This window comes from Chelonia mydas, chromosome 16, assembly GCF_015237465.2.
Source record: "Chelonia mydas isolate rCheMyd1 chromosome 16, rCheMyd1.pri.v2, whole genome shotgun sequence".
Classification (NCBI taxonomy): domain Eukaryota; kingdom Metazoa; phylum Chordata; order Testudines; family Cheloniidae; genus Chelonia; species Chelonia mydas.
Genome location: NC_057857.1, coordinates 12,524,044 through 12,547,484, shown reverse-complemented (window position 1 = coordinate 12,547,484; position 23,441 = coordinate 12,524,044). Strand labels below are relative to the sequence as shown.

The 23,441-nt window shown below is 46.5% G+C and overlaps 1 protein-coding gene across 29 annotated transcripts in view; it reads left to right on the top strand.

Moving 5' to 3' along the window:
• DNM1 (dynamin 1) overlaps positions 1-23,441 on the top strand; it is a 104,650-nt gene that overhangs the window by 39,591 nt on the left and 41,618 nt on the right. For 24 of the 29 annotated variants that reach the window (XR_006286143.1, XR_006286138.1, XR_006286142.1 and 21 more), the window contains exons 5-12: positions 71-169; positions 1,993-2,153; positions 7,141-7,283; positions 7,364-7,499; positions 9,434-9,501; positions 10,649-10,787; positions 22,441-22,527; positions 22,780-22,850. Coding sequence is in view for 21 of the 29 variants with exons in the window: in XM_027819711.3 (XP_027675512.1) it covers positions 71-169; positions 1,993-2,153; positions 7,141-7,283; positions 7,364-7,499; positions 9,434-9,501; positions 10,649-10,787; positions 22,441-22,527; positions 22,780-22,850 (904 nt within the window). In the remaining 8 variants the exon portion in view is untranslated. Of the gene's footprint in view, positions 1-70; positions 170-1,992; positions 2,154-7,140; positions 7,284-7,363; positions 7,500-9,433; positions 9,502-10,648; positions 10,788-14,235; positions 14,375-22,440; positions 22,528-22,779; positions 22,851-23,441 lie in introns of all 29 variants that reach the window. The other 5 variants (XM_037879397.2, XM_037879381.2, XM_043530290.1 and 2 more) reach the window with 1 other exon arrangement.

Here is a 23,441-nt window from a genome sequence, read left to right as displayed (position 1 = left end):
TTCCTCTGCCCAAATAGTTTACAGGAATTGTTGTTGGTTCAAGCTAACATGTCTGCTTGTGTCCCCATAGGCCAGCGCACCATTGGAGTCATCACTAAACTGGACCTCATGGATGAAGGAACCGATGCACGAGATGTGCTAGAAAACAAGTTACTTCCCCTTCGAAGAGGTATGGATCCTCTTTCCATTTCCTCCTCATTCTCCTCCCTTCTTTCCCCCTGGTCCCATCCCCTTCCTCCAACATTCCCCAGAACCTGTGCCACAACAGTGTTCTCCTCTCTGATAGAATATCTGCCCCAAACCTGATGTTAAATCACTAGGCCCCTCAGTTCCAAGCTGCAAACAGAGGTCCCTCAGTTCCAAGAGAGAATAACCAACCTCCCTACCTCTTTGTAAGGGGAAATGGGCCATGCTCCTCTGCAGGGAATCCCTTCCCAAGAGTCTTTGTACCTCAGTATGCGGTCCTGGCAGCCAAAACCCAAAAGCAGAATCCTGTTCTCTGTGTTATACCTTTTTCTATGGAAGAAAAATTGTAGACATGGGAACCTGGGTCTCACCCCTCCTTCCCAGATACCAGAATCTGGGCTCTCTTTTTCTTTAACATTTATATTTAGGGCTTTTGATTTTTCATTATAACCGGTACAGATAAAACACCCCTGATAAAAAGAATTAAACTGGTGTTTATCCAATACCACTGGAGAAACACCGGAAATGATTACTTGTATTGAAGGGCTGGTCTACAGGAAGCAGTATTATGTGTGACTTCTGAAGCACACCAATGCTGTGCATTAATTGGTCTGTGTAGACCCTGCTGGTGTGCACTAAAGGTTCCCTAGTGCACTTTAACATAGTGCTGTTTGAATGAGTAGTATGTTAAAGCGCACTAGGGAACATTATAAAGAGATTACTCATTACAGTATATATTACTGTATGTAGTATATATACTAATGTATATAATAGACATTACTTATTTCCATATACACAAAGATAACACCTCTATTTCAGACACCTGCATAAAACTTAAAAGTTGCTAAAAATAAACTCTGAAAAACTAAATTAATAAACAAACAATAAAAACAGAAGCCTTATTTATACTGTGGTAGCCCTAAAGCAGTTGTTCTCAACGAGGGGTATGTGTACCCCTGTGGGTATGCAGAGGTCGTCCAGGGGGTACATCAACTCATCTAGATATTTGCCTAGTTTTACAACAGACTACATAAAAAGCACTAGTGAAGTCAGTACAAACTAAAATTTCATAATGACTTATTTATACTGCTCTATATACTATACACTGAAATGTAAGTACAATATTTATATTCCAATCAATTAATTTTATTATATGGTAAAAAATGAGAAAGTAAGCAATTTTTCAGTAATAGTGTGCTGTGACACTTTTGTATTTTTGTCTGATTTTGTAAGCAAGTAGTTTTTAAGTGAGGTGAAACTTGGGGGTATGCAAGACAAATCAGATTCCTCAAAGGGGTACAGTAACCTGGAAAGGTTGAGAACCATTGCCCTAAAGGACACAATCAGATTGGGTAGGTGCTATACAAAGATAAAATAAATGACAGCTCCTGCCCCAAAGAGATTACAGTTTAGAAGACAAGACATAACAGCTGGGTGAGAAAAATAATTGAATTGCGGAGAGGACACGATAATAAATAAATGTAATGGGAGATTCACAGATCTTAGCTGGTTAGCAGTAGTAACTGCAGCTCTCCATCTGCCTTCTCTTTTCCTTCCCAGGTATCAGAGTCTAGTGGAAATTCCAGTTTAAATTTTTCAACTTGTTTCTAAAGTTATCAGTGGGGTCTCCCTCTCCTTCCACTACCAGGAGTCCAAGTGCAGAATCACCCTTTTCGACTCCCCTTTACCCTCCCCTCCTAGTGTCATATCGCAGGCTCTCCATACCCTGGATTGTCTCCTGGCTGTGTCCAATGTTTCTGCACTTCCTCTGTGCTGCCATCTGACTTTTGGTCTTTTCACTGGTAGGTTACATCGGTGTGGTCAACAGAAGTCAGAAGGACATTGATGGCAAGAAGGACATTCAGGCTGCACTGGCTGCAGAGAGGAAGTTCTTTCTCTCCCATCCATCCTACAGACATATGGCTGAACGCATGGGTACCCCCTACCTGCAGAAAGTGTTGAACCAGGTAACGGCAGCTGGGCTCTGCAGCTGGGCACCACCAGGACAGAGAACAGACCCAAATGGGGCTGTCACCCAGAGTTACTTGGAGATAATGACAATACTAAACACTCCTAGAGCACTTGACAAACATGAATTAATGAATACTCACAATGGATCGATACATGATTACTGTCCCTGTTTTAATGCTGTGAAACTGAGGCACAGAACAGCTACATGATTGACCAAGGTCACAAAAGGAGAGAGTGTCAGTACAGGACCACTAAACTGTGCCTGACTCAAATACACTGAAATAATGAAAAACACTTTCCTCGGGACTGAAAATCAAGTTCATGCACTAAAGACAAAAGGCCAAATTCTGTTCTCAGTAACATCAGTATAAATCCAGAGTAAGTAAACTGAAGTCAATGGCATTAGTCTGGATTTACACCAGTAGACTTCCTCCTGATTTACACCACTGTAAGTGAGAGCAGAACTTGGCCTACCATGTTTTTGGGTTTTTAGCTTCAAGAGATCATTGCGTTTCCTGTAGTCTTATAATATTAATTAAAATGATTTGGATGTTCAATTAAAAATGATGCCTATCAGAAAATTGTTTTATAAATTAATTTGGATAAGACTCTAATCTGGCTGGAGGGCTGCCTTCTCCTGGGACACATTGGATGGAGGAAACTATAAAAACCAAAACCTCAAATGTTAAGATTTAAGGGGACACCATCAACTTCCAAATTGCATTTGTCTGACAATTTTTTAATTGCTATAGTTCAATTACACCTAAGATCAGTAGAATTGAAAGAAGTTAGCAAAAGCGTATGTACTTTTCTCTATTTTTTCTGGTATATTTTTTGGTATATTTGAAATTGTGAAAAAATCTTTTTAAAAAAAGCCTTTTCACCATAAGAATGAGATAGCATTGACTCCCCCTTCTGCCTCTAAGCCCCTACCAACTCAAAAAATAAAAAGAGAGAGAAATGAATACAAATCTTAAAGACTAAAAAAAAATCAAAACCAAAATCTCTCCCTCAAGCAGTGTTTTGACCCCAAAAAGGGAAGAGAGTCAGAGACTCCATGAAGTCTTCGAGGGACTTTGCTATTGCTACTGATTTTGGCACTTGGACTATAATGATGGGTGGCAGTATGAAACCCTAAGATACACAGACAGATGAAACACACTGTGTATTATCAGTAGAGCTGTAGGTGTGCCATGGGTGGAAAAATCTCATGCATACCATGATTTTTCTGTTTGTCTATGTCTTTTTTTCCTGTCCGTGATTTTCCCAAACAGTGGGTCACCAGGCCCGGGGGAGGCCCACACTGGAGAGCAAGCCCAGTGGCTCCTATCCTGTGGTGCTGAACCCAGCTCCCTGCTCAGACCGTTGAGACCTCATGCACCGGGTCACAGTATCGCTCATGTTTTGTCCTGTCCTGGCTGCCCTAACTCACCAGGCAGGATTAGGGTTGCAGTACCTGGGTGGAACATGCTGTTGCAGATGGTCAGTGCCCACTAGGCAGGGTGAGGAGAGCAGGGGGAGAAAGCTCAGGGAGCAGTCACAGTAAATTTAGTAACCTGCAACCTTTACTACATTTACAAAAAGAACGAGGAGTATTTGTGGCACCTTAGAGACTAACAAATTTATTTGAGCATAAGCTTTCGTGGGCTAAAACCCACTTAATCGGAGGCATGCAGTGTAAAATACAGTAGGAAAATATATATATATACACAGAAAACATGAAAAAATGGGTGTTGCCATACACACTATAACGAGAGTGATCAATTAAGGTGAGCTATTATCAGCCAGAGGAAAAAACCTTTTGTAGTGATAATCAGGATGGCCCATTTCCAACAGTTGACAACAAGGTGAGAGTAACAGTGGGAGGGGGAGGGGGGAATAAGCATGGGGAAATGGCTTTACTTTGTGTAATGACCCATCCACTCCCAGTCTTTATTCAAGCCTAATTTAATGGTGTCCAGTTTGCATATTAATTCCAATTCAGCAGTCTCTCGTTGGAGTCTGTTTTTACAGTGACTGCTCCCTGATTTTTTAATAAAACTGCAGTGACAAATCTGTAGCCCTAGTCATCAGTTTCCCTGTTTTGCTGAGGATCAGTTGTACTTCCCAGCTCATGCATTAGCAATCTGATAATGTTGCTCTCAGATCCGCTTCTTCTCCCTTGCTGGAAAGACCCCTCAGGTACATGAGGAAAGGAGCAGACAAAATCCTATGCAGTTTGTTTTAAAGGAATTAAATCAAACTCTGGATATTTACTCTGGACACTATTTAAACAGGATTGTCAAAAATTGGAATTTCTGGTGATTAGTCAGTTTTTTTTTAAATTCCAGTTGACCATATGATGATGTAGTAGTGGCTTTCAAACCATTAACCATACACCCCATTTCCATCAAAGCAAATAGGCTCAGGTCCCCGCATCCCTTCTGCTAGAGACGAACATCATAGATAGCCACTGTCAAGGGAATACTGGGATACAGTGATAAAGGCCTTTACCTTGGCATGTTCCAGTGAGGGCGTGGGGGAAGAGGTTCCTGTGCGCAGAGTTTATCCGGGAGTGGAGAGACCAACTCAGACATGGGAAGGTGAGCTGCAAGTCAGGGGAACAGAGGCTCCAAGGGGGAAAAGTCCAGGGGCATAGAATGAGGAGCATGGGCTCAAGCGGGTTAGGCTGGAAGGACAGAATGGGGGAGGGGTCGCAGAGGCTCAAGGAGAACTAGGCTGGGGGCACAGAGGATGGGGGGCAGAGGCTCAAGGAGAACTAGGCTGGGGGCACAGAGGATGGGGGGCAGAGGCTCAAGGAGAACTAGGCTGGAGGTACAGAGAATTGGGGGCAGAGGCTCAAGGAGAACTAGGCTGGAGGTACAGAGAATTGGGGGCAGAGGCTCAAGGAGAACTAGGCTGGAGGCACAGAGGACGGGGGGCAGAGGCTCAAGGAGAACTAGGCTGGGGGCACAGGCTGGGGGGCACAGGCTCAAGGAGAGCCAGGGTGGGGCTCAAGGGGCCTGGGCTGGGGGGACAGATTGAGGGAGCCACGGTCAAGCAGACCCAGGCTGGGAGGACAGAATGAGGAGCCAGACCTCAGAGGGGGCCAGGCTGAAGGGACTGAGGCTCAAGGGGGCTCCTGGGCTCCCATCCCCCATTCTGTCCCCTCCTAGTCCAGGCACAAGCCTCCCACTCCCCAGCACCACAGGATCCACCTTGGGCACTGGCAGGGGGAGCATTGAGAGGAGGAGAAACTGTCTCCCTGCCCAAGTGCTGGCGCAACAGCGGCCCCTGTGGCCAGGAGGAGCCAGTGCAGGCTATTTCCTGCTCAGTGCTTGTGGCCGGCAGCCATTTGCATCTGTTGCTTGGCAAGATTGTAAAGGAAACAGCCAGGCCCTGATCCTGCAGCTTCTTAGCTACGTGTTTAGCGTTAAGCATGTTTGTCGTCCCATTGGCGTCAAAGTTAAACACGTGGTCGGAAAACGGTAAGCATTCTCCACAGAATATTTAGCAAAACACTTTTAAAAAAAAATTTGTAGAAATTTTCCATTTTTTAATGAAAACCTGACAGTCAGACCTGATTTTGTCGTTGAAAAACTGGAAAATTAAAAAAACCTGGAAATTTTCTGTGAACATTTTTGTTTCCGATTTAAAAATATTTTTCAAAATTGATCAGGTTTTTTTTTTTTTTTTTTTGACTGACAGTGTCATGTTGACAGGATCAAAGCCTAAAACAAGACGTTCAGAGCCAACCCAGATCCTGTCCAGACTCCAGCAGGGCCCATAGTTTAAAAGTTTAACGTTTTAGTGCTTTAAAGATGCTGAAACTTGCACAGCAAAGTCCTTCATCCTCCTAAATGGGACACTTTACAGGGTGTCCTCAGATGACTCCGATTTGTCAGGTCTGATACGTTTATGGATAAGATTAAAGAGGTTGCAGTAAAATACGTTTCCAAATCCACCCCCAAAATAGAAATGAAGTCCCCTTTGTTTGGCTAGTTTATGGAAATAAACATAATTTTAATTTTTCTTGTCCTTTACCCAAGAGCAGTAATAAATCTGTAAAATGGGCACAAATTATTTCTCTTTCAAAGGGGAGTTTTGAGGCTCAGTTAGTCAATGTTTGTGAGTGCTTTAGGATCCTTTGTTGAAAGGTGCTAGGGAAGTATAGAATATTATTACTATGTACTTCTCCTAGCTAGTATAGTTCTGTGTCTGATGGCCTTCTGAAAAGGGCATTGCCTAGCTACATGAGAACTGGGTAGACTGGGGTTCAACTCAGGAGACCTGGGTTCAAGTCTCTGCTCAGCCTAGGACTTTAGGGATTAATCCTAAAACTACCTTGCGCCTCAGTTCCCTGTCTGTAAAAGCCAGATATCCCTACCTCACAGGGGCATTGCAAGGCTCTCAGATAGTATGGTGATGAGGGCCACATAAGTACCTAAATAGATAGTATCTTCACCTGGACACTGGACTGTCAAAAGAAACCAACCTCCTTTTCTTCTTGGAACCTGACAACCCCATTATGTCCACATAATAGGCCTTGCTGCACTATTCATCAACCTTTCATGCATATTTGAAGCTTGGCGGGGCCAATTTGTCTAAAAGTTTTCAGGTATTGATTTTGTCCCTGCTCTGCCTGGTCTCTCTGCTACCTCTGCATTGCAGGGAAGCCCCGGGAGTTTCCAAAGACAGATCCATAACCTAGCTCTTTCCTTATACTGGAGAGATGACCTGTCCAATGATGGCTTCCCCTTGATATAATCTCATTATTCTCCCCACTCAAAAGCTAGTTCAGTCAGTGGGACTGGCCCACTCTGCCACACAAGACTGATGCCCTGTGGCTCATAGGAGTAGCCTATTCTGGCCCACAGGGCTAATGATCCCCTTGTCACAGAGGAGTAGCCCATTTTGTTTCTTCCCTTCTGCTGAGTCAGCAAACCCTGTTCAATCACAACTCACGGGCTTTTTAACCCATTTCTCAACCTTCTACTTGTGCAGCAACTGACAAATCACATCCGAGACACCCTGCCAGGCCTGCGAAACAAACTCCAGAGCCAGCTTCTCTCCATTGAGAAAGAGGTGGATGAGTACAAGAACTTCCGTCCTGATGATCCTGCCCGGAAGACCAAAGCTCTGCTGCAGTAAGTGACTCCTGCTGCGCGCCCCTCCTAGGAGAAGTGTATCTGGCAATCTTCCCCCATTCATTTCTCTTTCTGCCTAGGATGGTCCAGCAGTTTGCTGTGGACTTTGAGAAACGTATTGAAGGCTCCGGTGACCAGATTGATACCTACGAGCTGTCTGGAGGAGCTAGGATCAACCGCATCTTCCATGAGCGGTTCCCCTTTGAACTGGTGAAGGTACCACTCCCCATCCTATCCTTCTCACCTACCTGCCTATTTTCTCTCCACCTGCTGTCATTTCTTCACCTGTCCTTCTCAGCTGCCATCTTCTTGGCTCATTGTCATCTCTTCTCCTTTTCATCGGCTGTCTCCTCTTTAATTCCCCTCTTCTTTACTCCTTGACCTTCTCTTTACCTTCATCACTTTCTTTCTCTTCTTCACCTGTCTTTCTCACCTGCGGTTGTCTTTTTCCTTTACCAGTCCTCTCTGTTCTTTGCCTCCTTTCTCTCTCTCTCACCTCCATTCCTGGCTTCTCTTTTCCCTCTACCCTCACCCCTTGCCAGAGCCTGTCCTCTCCTTCAGCATCCTTCCGAGTTTCTGAACATGGCCTCTACCTCAGCTCCTGCGCTGGTAGCAGAGCATAGGAACTCCCTCACTTTCTCTTCCTGGTTATGTAAAAGGGTTTTACCTTAACTGTTCTGATGACATGGACCCCAAATGCTGAAGCTTTAGTTTGTTTACCTCAAGCCAAAGAGTGTCTCTGATCAGCTGAATGTCCATGTAGAAAGGTAGAGTCAGATCTTTCCCTCTGGCTGATCTGCACATAGTGTAGTTTGGGGGCAGATGCAGAGATAGTTGAAAACTGCATTCCACTGATCCTGTTGATGCTGTGGGCAGGGCTGGTCCCGATGTGCCAAGCTAATACCAGACGAAGGGCTGCTCCAACTTATGCTGACTCTTAAACACTCCCAAGGGGCAGAAAATACAGCCAAGGATCAGTGGGGTTCAGAGACATCCTAACTATGTCTCCTTTGCTACAATCACATTAGACCTTCACTTCTACATGAGCAGCAAAGAAATGGGTGGTGTAAATGGCCCTTCATTGATTTAGCACCACCAGAGGATCTTCTTGTGGTGTCCTCCTGGGACTGCACACATTGGTGCTGGGGACAAATTGCACTAGCAGGGAGACACACAGAGCCTTCACTGTATGGGAGAATCTGACCTATAATGTATAAAAGCTCCAGAGGAAAAGGTGATGAGATAACCTTTTCTTGATGGTTTTCAGAACAGAAGATCAAGCAGGAGCCAATCTGTTCCCCTTATGCTTTGGCTTGCCTGTATTTTCACTTAGTAGCAGTATGATCCTTTCCATTTGAATGAGATGCTGAGGCCTTGTCAATGAAAGACAAGAGCCTGCATTGTGTTTGATGATGTTGTAACTTTTCTATGTGAGAGAGAAATCCAGTTTTTTATGTGTATATTGGAAAAAACAGCTGCTGAGATCGCATGCGAACCTTGCAAGGCAAACCATTTTATTTGGGACACAATCTTATATTTTTAGTTTCTCATTCCCTTTGTTTCTAAGGACATTTGTATAGTCAATGAGAACTGGGCAGCACTTCTGAGGGAACGTCCACTGGAGCTGGGGGTGTATTTTCCAGTTTAGGGAGATGTATATGTGCGAACTTCAATTGAGCTAACATGCTAAAAATAGCAGTGTAGCTGCAGCGGCACAGACAGTGGGACAGGCTAGCTGCCCGAGTACAATCCCATCTGGGACCCTAGGTACATCCTTGGGGAGCTAGTCTGATCCACTGCCCGTGCCACCATGGCCACACTGCTATTTTTATCACACTAGTTCAGTTGGAGCTAACGTGTACATCTACCCAAGCTGGAAGTTACAACTCCAGCTTGGGTGTAGACGTACACAGACAGTCAAGCCCTAAGCTGGGTTTCCAAAGTTCACACAGCATATGAGTGCTGGCAACAGAAGCCTGATCTCCTGACTCCCATTCCTGTGCTCCAGCCAACAGGCCACACTCCTGCTCCACACCTCCATCTTTCAGGGCTGAGTCATGACCTGGCAGGGGCCCTCTGCTCTGTATCTGCATGATGCTCTGCTGTATGGGTTGCCGGGCCCCTTCTGACAATCTTTTCTTCTGGTGCAGATGGAGTTTGACGAGAAGGAACTCCGTCGAGAGATCAGCTACGCCATCAAGAACATCCATGGTATCAGGCATGTATCATGCACTAGGCAGGCCTACGACTGCATAGCCTTGTAAATATCTCTAGACCTTGCAAACCAAGCTGAGAAGACTTCAGAGGTACGGTAGGTCAGCAGAGGGGAGGGAACACCTGTCTGCGCCATTGGCAGGTGAACAGCCTTGTATTGGGAGGTACTGATGTTCATCCAAATCAGTTTGCTTTCTGTTTCCATGTGAGAGCAGCAGGAGCCTGAAAGGTAAAATTGTCTTGGTGATCATCCTTTTTCTTCCATCTCCTGTGCTGAATGTGAGAAAGAGGAAGTGACATCACATTGTAGTAAGAGGAAGTGACATAGGAAGGGATTCTAAACACCCCCTACACACCTTTTTAATTTCTTAAAATATTGTTTTAATTTATTTTCCCAGATCTACTAGGGCTCGATCCTGCAAGCTGGTGCTGAGCACACTCAACCGTCAGTGACTTGGAGCTGAGGGTGCTCAGTACTTTGCAGGACCAGGTCCCAAATGCATGGTAAGTTAACATCTTTGCATTTGTGTTAGAGAAGATTAATGATGTGTGGCTTATGATGCCTAACAGGAAGCCTTACCTGAGAGATGCTGAGATACTGCGATTCCCCCTGTGGTCAGTGGGGACTGTGGGAGCCCAGCACCCCGCAGAATCTCTATTAAACTCTGGAGAATGCAAGCAGGTGATCAGATATTGACAAGTTTATTTTCTTCTCCTTCAGCTCATTCCATCTGATCTAGTCAGGCTCATTTGAGCAATAGTATTAGTATTTATTGCTCCCTTATTATAATTAAGAAAGGGTTTCTTGAAACTCTCTAAGGGTGATATTCACCAGAGGGCCAGCCCTATGAACTACTTAAACCCTAAATGCCCTCCGCCTTAAAGGCTGAAGTGGTACATAAGCTTAGTGTTGGTCCCTATGTTGGTCATTTTCACCCTAAGAGATCATTTTTGTGAAGTGTTGAGCACCCTCCATTCCCGTTGATTTCAGTGAGGTTTTGTTCATGGATTTTATGGTTCCTCTGGGCCAACGAGCTGGGTGTCAGTGATACAAGGGCCTGCTCTGAAATGTGTGTGTAATGCTGTGACATTCTCCTTCCCCCCTCTACCTCCCCTCCTGCCTTGTCTTGTCCCCCGCCCTGGGTGTTTAGAACCGGTCTCTTCACGCCCGACATGGCCTTTGAGACCATTGTGAAAAAGCAGGTGAAGAAGATTAAAGAGCCTTGCCTGAAATGCGTGGACATGGTCATTTCGGAGTTAATCAATACCGTTAGACAATGCACCAAGAAGGTAACCGGAGGGAACATGGAGTTCACACGCTAACACCTGCCCGCCCACCTGCTCGCTGGCTGAAGCACAGCACTGTGATCTGGGCAAGGAGCTGCCTGCAGTGAAACTTGATGTTTCTAACCACCTCCTCAGCAGCATGACTAGACCTGAGTGATTCTAGCCTGGGGCATTCCAGCCAACCAGCCAATCAGAAAGAGATGGGACAGCTGATAGGAGTGGGTTGCTGCCAGTCTCCCCCATTCCATGAGAGGTGTCTTTGGAACATTGGGGTCTCCCCCCACATGCCCATTCTAGAAACACAACCCCCTCCACCAGCTCTCTAACATGAACATTAACTCTTTATAACAGCCAAGGTTATTTCTTTCTCTAGAGGCTGATGGTTTATATCTGATTTGAATTTAATTTCTGATATTAATTTCTGAGTCAGAGTCTGGGATATAGATTTCCCCTGGGGACTTCTGGGGACTTGGTATCATCCAATCTGGCCCCTGATTGACCATCACAGAGCAGAAGGGTACATAAACTCTCAAATGTGGAGGATCAAGATTCAAGAGGGGAAGTAGGGTTTGGTAATATGGAATGGGAAGCTGTGGGCTTCCCTACAGGGAGATGTTCCTAAGCTTGTGGAATTTGGTATGGTTTCTGATTGGCTTGGTTTGTATCTTGTTTTGAAGGAGCAGTAAATGGCTGAGAAGAAGGAAAGTGGAGGTGTCCACTCTCTCCTGAGTTCCTGCCTTTCCCTTCCTCCTGCTGTGATGGGGGTGCCCTGGAGGTTTCATTCTCTGGGTTCTGATTGACTGTTGTGGGCTTCAGTGGGGATGTGGGAGAGAGCCAGTCATAATTCTGTCGATCCTGCAAATATTGCGATTTTCATGTCTGAGTTTGGGCTTGGATTTAATGTTGAGAAGCAGTGTGAGAAAGACGGGGAGACTGCCTGCCATTCCTCTCAGCCATGGCCTGCTGCTTCAGACAGGTCCGGTCCTGGTGAAAGGGCATCTCAGCCAGAGTGTGATAGCCTGGGCACTGGAGACTCTTGGTATGTCGGATCACTGCTGGCCATTCAGGAGCAGGTAACCGGGTGAGGGCATTGCAGGAGACTCCCAAGGGAGATTGAAACCTCGAATTTGGAAAAAAAAAAAAAAAAAAAGCGGGGGGGAGAGGGCGCGAGTGGTGAGTCTCAGGTTTGCTCTGCAAGAGACTGCATTGCTTGGGGCTGGAGGTCTCTGCAGAGGTGCTTAGGCTCAAATACATGTGCTTTGTCCCAGTCCAGACTGGGAGAGCAAAGTGGACAGACAGTGACAGATTCCTCAGGTTTTTAGAATGCTGGGAGGAGCTTCCTTTTCCTATCCTGCTGTCTTCTGTTGAGGTATGTAGCTGTGGGGAGCACCCAGAAAATTGCCCTTAGTGCTGGTGACAGGTAAGCAAAGACCTTTGGGCTGCCAAGTACCCAGAATCATCCAGTAACTGAATCTGAAGCGCCCACTTTTCAAGTCCCCTTAATTCTCCCTTGGTTAGTTTTACCGTCCATCAATCACCATTTAAGTCTTTATCACTCCTGCCCTCTTCTTCCTTACGAATCATTTTCCCTGTCTTTCTTTCTTTCTTCCCTTCCCATTTCTCTCTATCTCCACCTTCATTGTCTTGTCTTTCTCTTTCTTTTTCCTTGAGGAATGAATTTACACCAGTAGTGAAATTGTCTATTATAGACATGAAGGACAGATTCTTCCTCCCATGAGGATACCTGATACCTGAGAGAGAGAAATGTAAAGATCAGGGAGGACAGAAAGAGACCTTAGGACAGAAGATGGGAACTCAGTATTCCACAGCCACCTCTAATGGAGTTAGGGAGACTGGGCAGGTGTGGTACACAGGGTGACACACACATAGGAAAGAAAGAGGAAATGTTGGAAAGAGGTGGACAAAGAGGAACAAATCTAGCTGGGGGAGATACTGGGTCAGACCATCGTCTCCGTTGACAATGGTCTGAAGGGAGTGTGGGGGGAATCAGAATGTTTAAGGTGTTTTCTTGTTAGTGTAGCGGGTTTGGGTCCCATAGTGGTTCAGAGGCTAGAGACTGAGTTTGGCTGCAGTTCATGTTGTGTGTGTGCGCAAGTGTGAGTGGTAACATTTTTGACTTTAAAGAAACAAAGTGGTGATGTTATTAAAATTTTCAGATAGCTAAAGGGACATTTTGTGTGAGGGTCCCTTTCCCAGGCTCCATCCACTGAGCCTGACTCAGATACATCTAAAGGGGCTATATTGAACTTAGCAGGCAGGTTGAATCTCTGAATAGGCAGTGAGACCTGGAACATATTTTCTGAGACATGCAGGGGCCATTTTAACTTTAAGGGCACCCGCTCTTTACCCGAACAAGGGCTTCACTGGCAACCTGCCAGGCTCTGAGAAGTACACCTGGGAGGAGATGGGTACTATGGAAACTACACATCCCAACATGAACAGAGCAGCCTTTCACATTAGCTGTAAGTAACATAATGCATGGGAAAGGGTGCTGTGATCAAAATGGAGCAGTGTATGTTTGGGGTTGAAGTATCTCTGGACAGCTGTGCCAGTGGACAGGACTGGGGGCAGTACAGCTGTGCTGGAGGAGCTGCCCCTTTTGCTGCTGTGGTTCCAGAGAGCACTGCAGTTCAGAAGTCTGCATCTGGCACAGTGGGAGGACAGAGCTGCTGCCACCCCCGCCCCCCAGTAATGTGGGATGGGGAGGGAACAGGGAGAGTGCGGGGGCCCCAGGCTGGGGGCGAGGTGGAGAGGAGTCATGTGGTGGGGGGGTCACGTGCCCCCCCCCTTTGTGTCCCTCCCATGAGTCGTCTATGTGCAGCATACTGGTAATAAATAAATTCTACTTGCGCCACTGCCCCCAGCCTCCACCCCCATGCAGTCCATCTTTAGATGGAATGGACTAGGGGGAACTTAAGGGAAGAAGAAAGAGAAAGGGGTAAAGCTGGTGGGTAAAAAGGCAAGAAAAGAGACCCATGGAACAGCAGAGAGAAATGAGACTGACCCAGGTGAAGAAAAGAGTGAGAGGCTCAGTGTGTTCAGCCTTCATTGCCTGTGGAGAAGGCTTGCTCTGGGAGAGGGATCCCTGGATGCATCCATCCACCCATCCATTTTGTTGGGCTCTGTAGCTCATGGTTTCACCTACTCTGTCTGTTCCTTCCAACTGTGCCATTTCCATGCATCTGTAGAATCCCTTGATACTTGGCAGCACAGGGGCCCTGCAGCAATGCTCACCTGCTTCGATTTATCTGTGGAGTGAACCAAAATCTCACTTCTCATTTTGCCTTGTGTTTTTCTCTTCTCTCTTTTCCTCTCTCTCTCTCTCTCTCTTTTCCTTTTCTGCTCTCTCTCTCAATCTCTCTCTGCCTCTGTCTGCTTTGCTCTTCTTTCTTCCTTGTTGCTTCTTCCCTCCCTGCCCCTCACTGTGCAGAACGGGTCTCTTCACGCCTGACCTCGCTTTTGAAGCCATAGTGAAAAAGCAGGTGCAGAAGTTGAAGGAGCCGAGTCTGAAGTGTGTGGATATGGTAGTGAGTGAGCTCACATCCACCATCAGAAAGTGTAGCGAAAAGGTAAAGAAACCAACAACATAAAGAAAGGGCAAAGCACCACTCCTCTTTCTCACACACACACATACCTTTTCCTCACACCCTTCAGGGCCTGGGCTCACACCAGGAGACCAACAACAAATCTGGTGAGAACAAGGAGAACAGCCATGGAAGTCAGGTTCTACTATATAAATAATCATCTGATGGAGAGAAGCAGCCCACAGGCATCCAAGCAGTGTGAAAAGTAGGGGAGAGGGATCAGGCCTCAGCTGATGGATCTCTTTGCTATGAATTCAGAAGTCAGCTGGATACAGCTGATTGTTTGCTAGCCAGCCCCCATTCCTCACTCCAGCACCTTGGCATGCAGCTCAGTGTAGAATAAACCCCCTTGCAAGCCCCTTACCCTACTCTTCCTGATCGCACATTGAAAACCTTTCTGTGTCCCTTTGTTGCTGCCTCTCTGGAAATCCAAACATCTTAGAACAAGGAAACAAGTTAGAGAGAAGCCTTAAAAAATAAAAAGAATCCAGGCCCCTCTGCCAGATTATTGGGCCACAGAATATCCCCAGCCTCCATCCAGATGACAGAGCTCTATGTCTTCTCCCTCTCATTTTCCTGCTGATCTTTAACTCTACACATTATGCTAGTAAAGAGAGAAGGATGAATCTTGTGCTGCTTTTCCCTGCACCGAAGCAAAGGAAAGGAGGCAAATTCCAGGGTATCTTAAAGAGCAGCAAAGTGGAAAAAGGTACCACCCATTTGAATAAGTAGAGGCCATCATACATGCGCTAGTATATGTCTGGGGGAAAGTGGGTTGGTTTCCTAGGCCTGTATGGTGCAGTAGAGGGCGCCACACACCTCTTTAAATAGAAAGGTAGACTAACTAATTAATACGTTAATTTGCCAAGGAAGGACTAAAATCCTGCACCCCACCAGCCCAGCTGTGCAAGTTTCTCTGCCAGGTGAGTTAAAGGGGATAGCACCTCTTGTTCCAGTTAGAAGCCTCTATAAAAATTACCCACAATCCCTTTTCTGCATTGGAGGGTCTGGGCTGGCCAACATATATAATCCCAGATTTGTGGGGCGGGATTAGGAAGAGACAGGTGGGAAAGAAGGGAGAATCCAGTATAAATTTAAGAGCTCAGAATAATGGCAAGAGCTGAGGTTGGCAGATGAAGGGACCTCGTTGAATTCAGCAGGGCTGATCTCAGCAGCTACTGCATTTTGTTCATTGCCATCCCTCGAGCACTGCTGCTCCATCCCAAAGGATTTCTCTCTCTAAATCCTCCTGTTTTCCAGCTCAGTGTGGGAGACACTCCTCCATCCTTCCCGCTCCTCCCGCCATGTTTGCTTGTAGTGATTTTGGTTTGTTTCCATTGATGTTTTTCTGTCTCTGATTGAAGTTGTATCTTCAGGGGAGAGAAATCAGTGTAGAGGGGAAAAAGAAAAACCCCAGTGTTAGTGGACACTAGCTTCTTAGAGTGGGGCACCCTGCTCAGATGGCTGGGATCTTACCCATCCACCTTCTGTGGATTTTGAAACTCCTTCTGGCATGGTAGGACGGACAGATTTGGCACTGAAGGAAGAAAGGGAGGGTAGAGATTTTCTAGGGTGGAGATGAAATAATGGAGTTGTACAGTCAGGATTTGCATTCCATGTCCAGGCCTCTGAGCAACAGAAAATAGGAAAGGAGGCAAGGGGGAAATGTAGCTGATGGGACAGAAGAGAGCTTGTCACCAGGGGATGATGAGGCAGAAAGAAAAGAAAATCCGCTGTAAGATAGTGCTGGACTGAATCCAGAAGTCCTTTCACAGTCCTTATCTAGAGATGGTCCCATTGTAGTCAATGGAAGCTTTGCTGGAACAAGGACTGCAGAATTTGGTCTCTACAAATTAGAGATGGAAAAAACTTTGCTCTTTTGCCTGGCCAGTGCAAGGTTGCTCCCTCCATCTGTGTTATTGGCTTAGACATCTAGAGAATCAGGATGGAAATGTCTGGACTCTCGGGTGTGGCAGGTTCAAATCTCAGCCCTTCATCCCACCAAAGGTGAGGAGTTGATGTTTGCCCAGTGTCTTTGTCCTATAAATCGAGATTTGGGTTGGGTTTAAATTGGGCGTATCTATTATTAAAGTGATTTATTAATATTGCTTGTGACAGTGCCCTCAGTGTGTGAGGTGCTTTTCAAGCAAAAAAGAAAGTCCCTTCCCGAAGGAGCACACAATCTGAGGACAGACATACATTCAAATAGAGTTTAGGGGGAGGGGTACAATATATAAATAGAGTAGTTCTGTGGATGAAGGGAAAGCAGTGGACGTGCTGTTCCTTGACTTTAGCAAAGCTTTTGACACTGTCTCCCACAGTATTCTTGCCAGCAAGTTAAAGAAGTATGGGCTGGATGAATGGACTATAAGGTGGATAGAAAGCTGGCTAGATTGTTGGGCTCAACGGGTAGTGATCAATGGCTCCATGTCTAGTTGGCAGCCGGTATCAAGTGGAGTGCCCCAAGGGTCAGTCCTGGGGCCGGTTTTGTTCAATATCTTCATAAATGATCTGGAGGATGGTGTGGATTGCACCCTCAGCAAGTTTGCAGATGACACTAAACTGGGAGGAGAGGTCGATACGCTGGAGGGTAGGGATAAGATACAGAGGGACCTAGACAAATTGGAGGATTGGGCCAAAAGAAATCTGATGAGGTTCAACAAGGACAAGTGCAGAGTCCTGCACTTAGGACGGAAGAATCCAATGCACTGCTACAGACTAGGGACCGAATGGCTCGGCAGCAGTTCTGCAGAAAAGGACCTAGGGGTTACAGTGGACGAGAAGCTGGATATGAGTCAACAGTGTGCCCTTGTTGTCAAGAAAGCCAATGGCATTTTGGGATGTATATGTAGGGGCATTGCCAGCAGATCGAGGGACATGATCGTTCCCCTCTATTCGACACTGGTGAGGCCTCATCTGGAGTACTGTGTCCAGTTTTGGGCCCCACACTACAAGAAGGATGTGGAAAAATTGGAAAGAGTCCAGCGGAGGGCAACAAAAATGATTAGGGGACTGGAACACATGAGTTATGAGGAGAGGCTGAGGGAACTGGGGATGTTTATTTTGCGGAGGAGAAGAATGAGGGGGGATTTGATAGCTGCTTTCAACTACCTGAAAGGGGGTTCCAAAGAGGATGGATCTAGACTGTTCTCAATGATACCAGATGACAGAACAAGGAGTAATGGTCTCAAGTTGCAGTGGGGGAGATTTAGGTTGGATATTAGGAAAAACTTTTTCACTAGGAGGGTGGTGAAACACTGGAATGCATTACCTAGGGAGGTGGTGGAATCTCCTTCCTTAGAAGTTTTTAAGGTCAGGCTTGACAAAGCCCTGGCTGGGATGATTTAATTGGGGATCGGTCCTGCTTTGAGCAGGGGGTTGGACTAGATGACCTCCTGAGGTCCCTTCCAATCCTGATATTCTATGATTCTATGATCTAGGTGGGACTAACCTTCATCTTGGCAAAATGCAGTTAATATACACGTCAACTAGATTTTTCATAGACAGCACAGTAGAAGTGAGTCTTTAAGGGGGACTTAAATGCCGGGAAAGTAGGAGCTTTGTGGATGAGTTCAGGAAGGGGTTTTCCATGCATAGGGGACAGTGTGGAAGAAGCAACAGAGATAATGGTGCAAGAAGCTGATAAACAGAGAATCAAGGCTGTCGCCATTAGAAGAGCAGAGGATGCGGAACAAAATGAGGCTTGACAAGGAGGGGGAGCAGAGCTATATAGGACTCTGAAAACAGTGGCAAGAAACTTGAATTGGATGGGGGAGCAGAGGGGAGAACAGAATTCCAAGTGTGTGTATGAGAGAGAGAGAGATGATCAAGATGTTTGGCAGGGAAGATGACTTTAGCAGCAGCATTTTGTACGGATTGGAGGGGGCAATGGAGGCAGATGTTGCAGAATCAAGATGGGAAATTCTGAGGGCCTGAAGGACAGATTTAGCTGTAAGGTAGGCTGTACATGTGACACTTTCTAATGATGTAAAGCTGTGGAGATGAACTGTGTAGAGGACTTACTGATGTGTAGTACTTGTCCATTATTTCATACATCTTGGGCTGCATACCTGCTTGATCTCCAACTAAGCAGGGTTAGGGCTAGTTAATATTTGGATGAGAGACCTCCAAGGAAAGTCTAGGTTCTGCAGGAATTGTCATGGTAGAATACCCACCATCCTACCATAGTGTTAGGAGCCTATGCTACCTCTGGGATGAGACATAAAATTGGGACTCTGTTTATTAAAGACCCACAAAGCTTTTCATAAGAGGAGCGTTAATCCAAGTTTCCTGGGCATTGGGGGAGCTATATGCTGCCTCCCTACCAGCTGAATTTCATGCAGCCTCAGTTGCATAGAGTATTCTTGACTATCTGTTCACAACTACTCCATGATGTTGCTGTGTGCTATGAAAAACTATCTTGAAGGGAGCTACACCCGATTTCACTGCTGTAAATAAAATCAGAATCAGGCCATGTAACTGCTGCTAATTGCTCCCCCATCCCAACTTTGGCTGTCTCTTCGATAGCAGTCAATGGCTAGTCTCTCTTCACATGGCTAAACCATGTTCACAAAGGCGCCAAAGAACAGATGGCGTTGTCTCTTCTACGGATCTTTAGTTATTATAGCTGTTAATCATAATCTCTTATTCCATCCTGAATGATCTCAAAGTGCTTTAAAACTGCTCATACAAGGATCTCTTCATCCACCAATGAAATCAGCCTACTCTGGGGTGTAATGAAAGAGTTTTTCACCGCACACAGCAACATCATGCAGTAGTTGTGAGCAGATAGTCAAGAATACCCTGTGCAACAGGCTGCACGAAATTCAGTTGCTCAGGAGGCAGAGAATCGGAGCCAGTGCTTCTAGGAATGTAGCATCCCCTCTCATGGATTGCAAAAAGCAGGAACTTTCTGTGTCCAAACTGCACAGCAGAGCCTTATGTATGCAAAAGGGTGCCTTACAAATCAGGATTCTTTCAGTTAGAGATCTTAAGATTCCTGACTAAGAGATGGGCACTCAGTGTTAGCAAGAACAGGGACCTAGAGCTGTGTCATGAGGATTTCCCTGGGGCTAGGCTGTTTTAACAGAGGGTCTTGAGCTTGCATTATGACTGGAGAGGGAAATGCAATTAGGTCAGAAGTGAAAACCTACTTGAGTATGGAAATCCCTCCCAGACCGGCTGAGAGCCCCTGGCAGGGTCACCTGCTCTCCCGTCTTTCAGAGTCATGGCATTTCTGGGTGCTGCTTGCACTGCTGGCATTACCCCACCCCCACCCCTTGCATTCTATTGCATGTTCCCCAGTGGACATGACATCCTGTGGCCAGTCTTCATGTCCCCCTTCTTGCCCACCCCTGCTTCTCCCACGCATGCCGAGGTGGGAGGCCTCCTGCATGACGTCTTGTGAACGTGGTGCTATTGGTTTCTTTTGCTTGTAACCTTTGCTGGTTGATCCTGATTTGAATAAACTGAGAACGTTTTGCACCTCACCTTGCCTTTGTTCGTGTTATTTATTTTTTTGTTCTTGAGTCAAAGAAGCTGAGATTTGCTTAGAGATTTTCCAACTTCCTGTTTTTGATTCTTTGACATGAAGCACCCCCTCCACCTCAGAAGAAAACAGGAAGTGCTGCCTCTCCCTTTAAAGCAACAAGCAGCCTAGACTATAAAGATCCAAGAGAAATCTTAATATGCCCCTTCTCAAGGTATAAGGGGAGCCCATTTCCACATGGGCCACCTTCATTGTGAGCAGAAAGCTGTTCCTATCAATCTGGAGCCAGTGACATTCAGAACAGAAGAGTTCTTTATAAAGAGAGGGGCCTGATCCCCTGCTCCCTTACTCCAGCCATATGCTAGGGAAGCTGCGTTGATTTCAAGGGCATGGCAGTGGTGCAATTAACCTGGAGTGACATAGTGGTGAAGCAGACCCAAATACCTCAGTACTTGACAGCAATTGCCCTATGCCTTTGAGCTTCCAATGGTGATTGTGCAAGGTCTGGGCTGATTCCTGTAGCATATTGTCATAGTCCTTTATTTATAAGAATCCAAAAGCCAAATCAGATTTAAAAACCCCCATCAGATCAGCAGAACTGAGGCAGTGCAGTACTAAGGTAGATGAGAGACGTGGCCAAAAATGAAGCCCAAAATAGTAGGAGGAGGTAATGATGATGATGTCAGGAAATTCCGGTTGGCGTTAAATGGTCAAATTGAAATATTTCAAAATATTAGAACAAAATGGAAAAAAACCAACTTTCTGGGGTGGGAGAGAGAGAAAGGAGTGATCTGACAACAGGCCTGGAGTTGAGACTTCAGCTAATGTAGGCCTTGATCCTGTACTGAGAACTACATGGTTGCTGCCCTATTGAGGTTAATGCAGCACTTGGGCCCTACGGTGTGATCTTGGGCAAGTCATTTTATCTCACTGTTCCTCAGTAAAGTGGGGGATAGTGGCACTTGTTCCTCTCAGGAATGGTGCAGGAATTAGCTGGTTCATGCTGGTTAAGTGCTAAGTAGAGAATGATTAACTGGATAATAAAGGGGCCTAATTATTATTATGATTATTACAATAGCGTCTAGAGGCCCTAATCAGGGATCAGAGCCCCATTGTGCTAGGTGCTGTACACACGTCAAATGAAAAAGACAGTCCCTGCCCCCAAAAGTTTACTTTTTTTTTAAAGGAAGAAAGCAAAATGATTCCCTTCTCCAGGGATTGGCCCAAATGCTGCAGTAGCACCACTGTGGGATGTGATGTTTAGGAACAAAAGCCTGATCCCACTGAAGTCAATGGTAAAACTCCCAATGATTTCACTGGGACCACTGCCCCCTTATTGTAGAATACTGTGGCACTTTTTTGTTAAAAAGGAAGTGCTGCCTGAATGCCAGACGGTTGCCACGGCCCCCATTCAGCTTCCTGGCTTGCACTGTCATGTTTCTCATTCACAATCTCTATGGATTCTCTGCCTTGAACAACTGCAGATGACAGTGTCCCTCCACTCCCTTTTGTTTGTGTGCTGCAAACTGAATTCCCTTCTCACGGTGTAAAACAAGCGATCAGTGGTAAAGTAGACTTACCAGTGACACGAATGCTGGCCCTGATTCTCCACTCCCTTGCACCAGTGCAAAGGGAGTGCAGAAGGGGAGTGAAATGCTATAGCCACACACCCGGAGCACCCATAAAGTCCAGGATTCCTGCTTTCTCCTTGGGAGAAGGCTGGTTCCCTGAGAGGTTGGCCATGCCCTCCATCTCCACCTGTGGCATTGCTCGTTAGGGCAGGCTACTGTCCACTAGTGATCTAGCTAATGGGATGTGAGACCAGTTTTGGTCATCTTCATTCACCCAGGATGCTCCCCTTAGAGTCAGGGGGTATATCTACACAATACACTGCATTTTAGAGCCCACAGCAGTGTGGGCTAGTACTACGGCGCTAAAAACAGCTGTGTAGACGTTTGGGCTCGGACTGGCCCTCGGATTCTGAAGCCCAGGGAGGGAGTTTAAGAGCCCAAGGTGCAACATCTGCACTGCTGTTTTTAGCGCCATAGCACAAGCCCAAGTCTGTAGACCTGGACTCTGAGAACTCGCTGCTGCAGGTTTTAAAAAAAGTGTAGCCAAAAGCCAGGGCAACAATGCCATGGCATCGCTTTCCTACGTTGCCAATGAGAAGCTGACCTTCTTCAGAGAACTACTCGTTTGGCTTATTGGGATACAACCAGCCATGGGCTTAAGCCATAAAACTGGGATTTCAGACATGCCCGAGACTGGGTATGTTCAGATCTGGGGATGGGCCCTTCGCTATGTGAAACAAATTGGGCTGGCAGTAGTCTGGTCTCCTGCAGGATAGGGGGGTTGCTGCTGAGGAGAAGGGCTGTTCTCTGAAGAAGCTCAAAGCACAGTGAGTGAGATCTTTGGCTCCACAGGAACTTGGGAAAATCTGTCTGCAATTCTGGCTTTCCTGTGCCTTTAGCCCTCTAGGACCCCTGTTATGGTTGGGAGGGGAGTGTTATTCCCCAGACCCTGCCCCACTTTCCCACGTGCACGTGTTTTCTCTCTCCTGCAGCTCAGCCAGTACCCTCACCTGCGGGAGGAGATGGAGCGGATTGTTACTACGCACATTCGTGAGCGAGAGGGCAGGACCAAGGATCAGGTAGGGCCTGCAGGTCTTGCCTGAGGGCAGGAGGCAGAGGGGAAGCCTTTAGGGAAAGAGTCTGAGCTATAGGGATAGAGATGGGCCTTGTTGTAAAGTTGGGATCTGGAGAGGAGCGCCCACAAAGCACAGGGAGGTGTTGGCTGAGAAGAGCCATAAGGCAACTCAATGGTGGCTCCTGCTACCTGCCTTTGTGTTAGTAGCACCTGTCCCTTGTCTCTCACCCACTTTCTTTGTGTCTTTGCCCCCCAGGTCATGCTCCTGATAGACATCGAACTGGCATACATGAACACAAACCACGAGGATTTCATTGGCTTCGCCAAGTAAGCACCAGTGCCCTGAATTGCCTCCTTCCCCCTGCTCCCCTGCAGCCTTGCTCTGTGTGTGCTCTGGTAGGTGGGCTGTAGGACATGGCTGCAGAGCACCATGGGTGGAGAGTTTGGAGCAGTTTGCCACACCGGCTTTGATGGGAGGGTGAAGTGAGGTATAATGTGGAGGATGGTAAAGAGAGAAATAGGTTTCTGTCTTCCCCTGGGGGTGAGGGCAGTTCTCTGTGGAGTCCTGACACCCCTCAACTTGATTGTGTCTCACTTCAGCCCACCCACCCCCCACACAAGGCCAACTAACTCCTTAATTGGTTGGAAGGTTATTGTGAGGCATCTCATCCTCGGGAGGTGGGGGACGGGTGTTGCCTCCTCATGCCCTTCCCCCTCATCCCCAGGTCCCTTGGGAAGCAAGGAGTGAAGCTAGGCCTCCAAGGTGGCATAGCAGAGTGAGCACTGAGCTGTCAGGATAGAAATTAAAGAAACCCAAAGCTAGAGAAAATCTACAGTGCTGTGGTTGGCATGTCAACCATGTCATTCCACACTGAGAGGAGGGATGGACTGGTGGTTAGAGGACAGGCCCAAGAGATC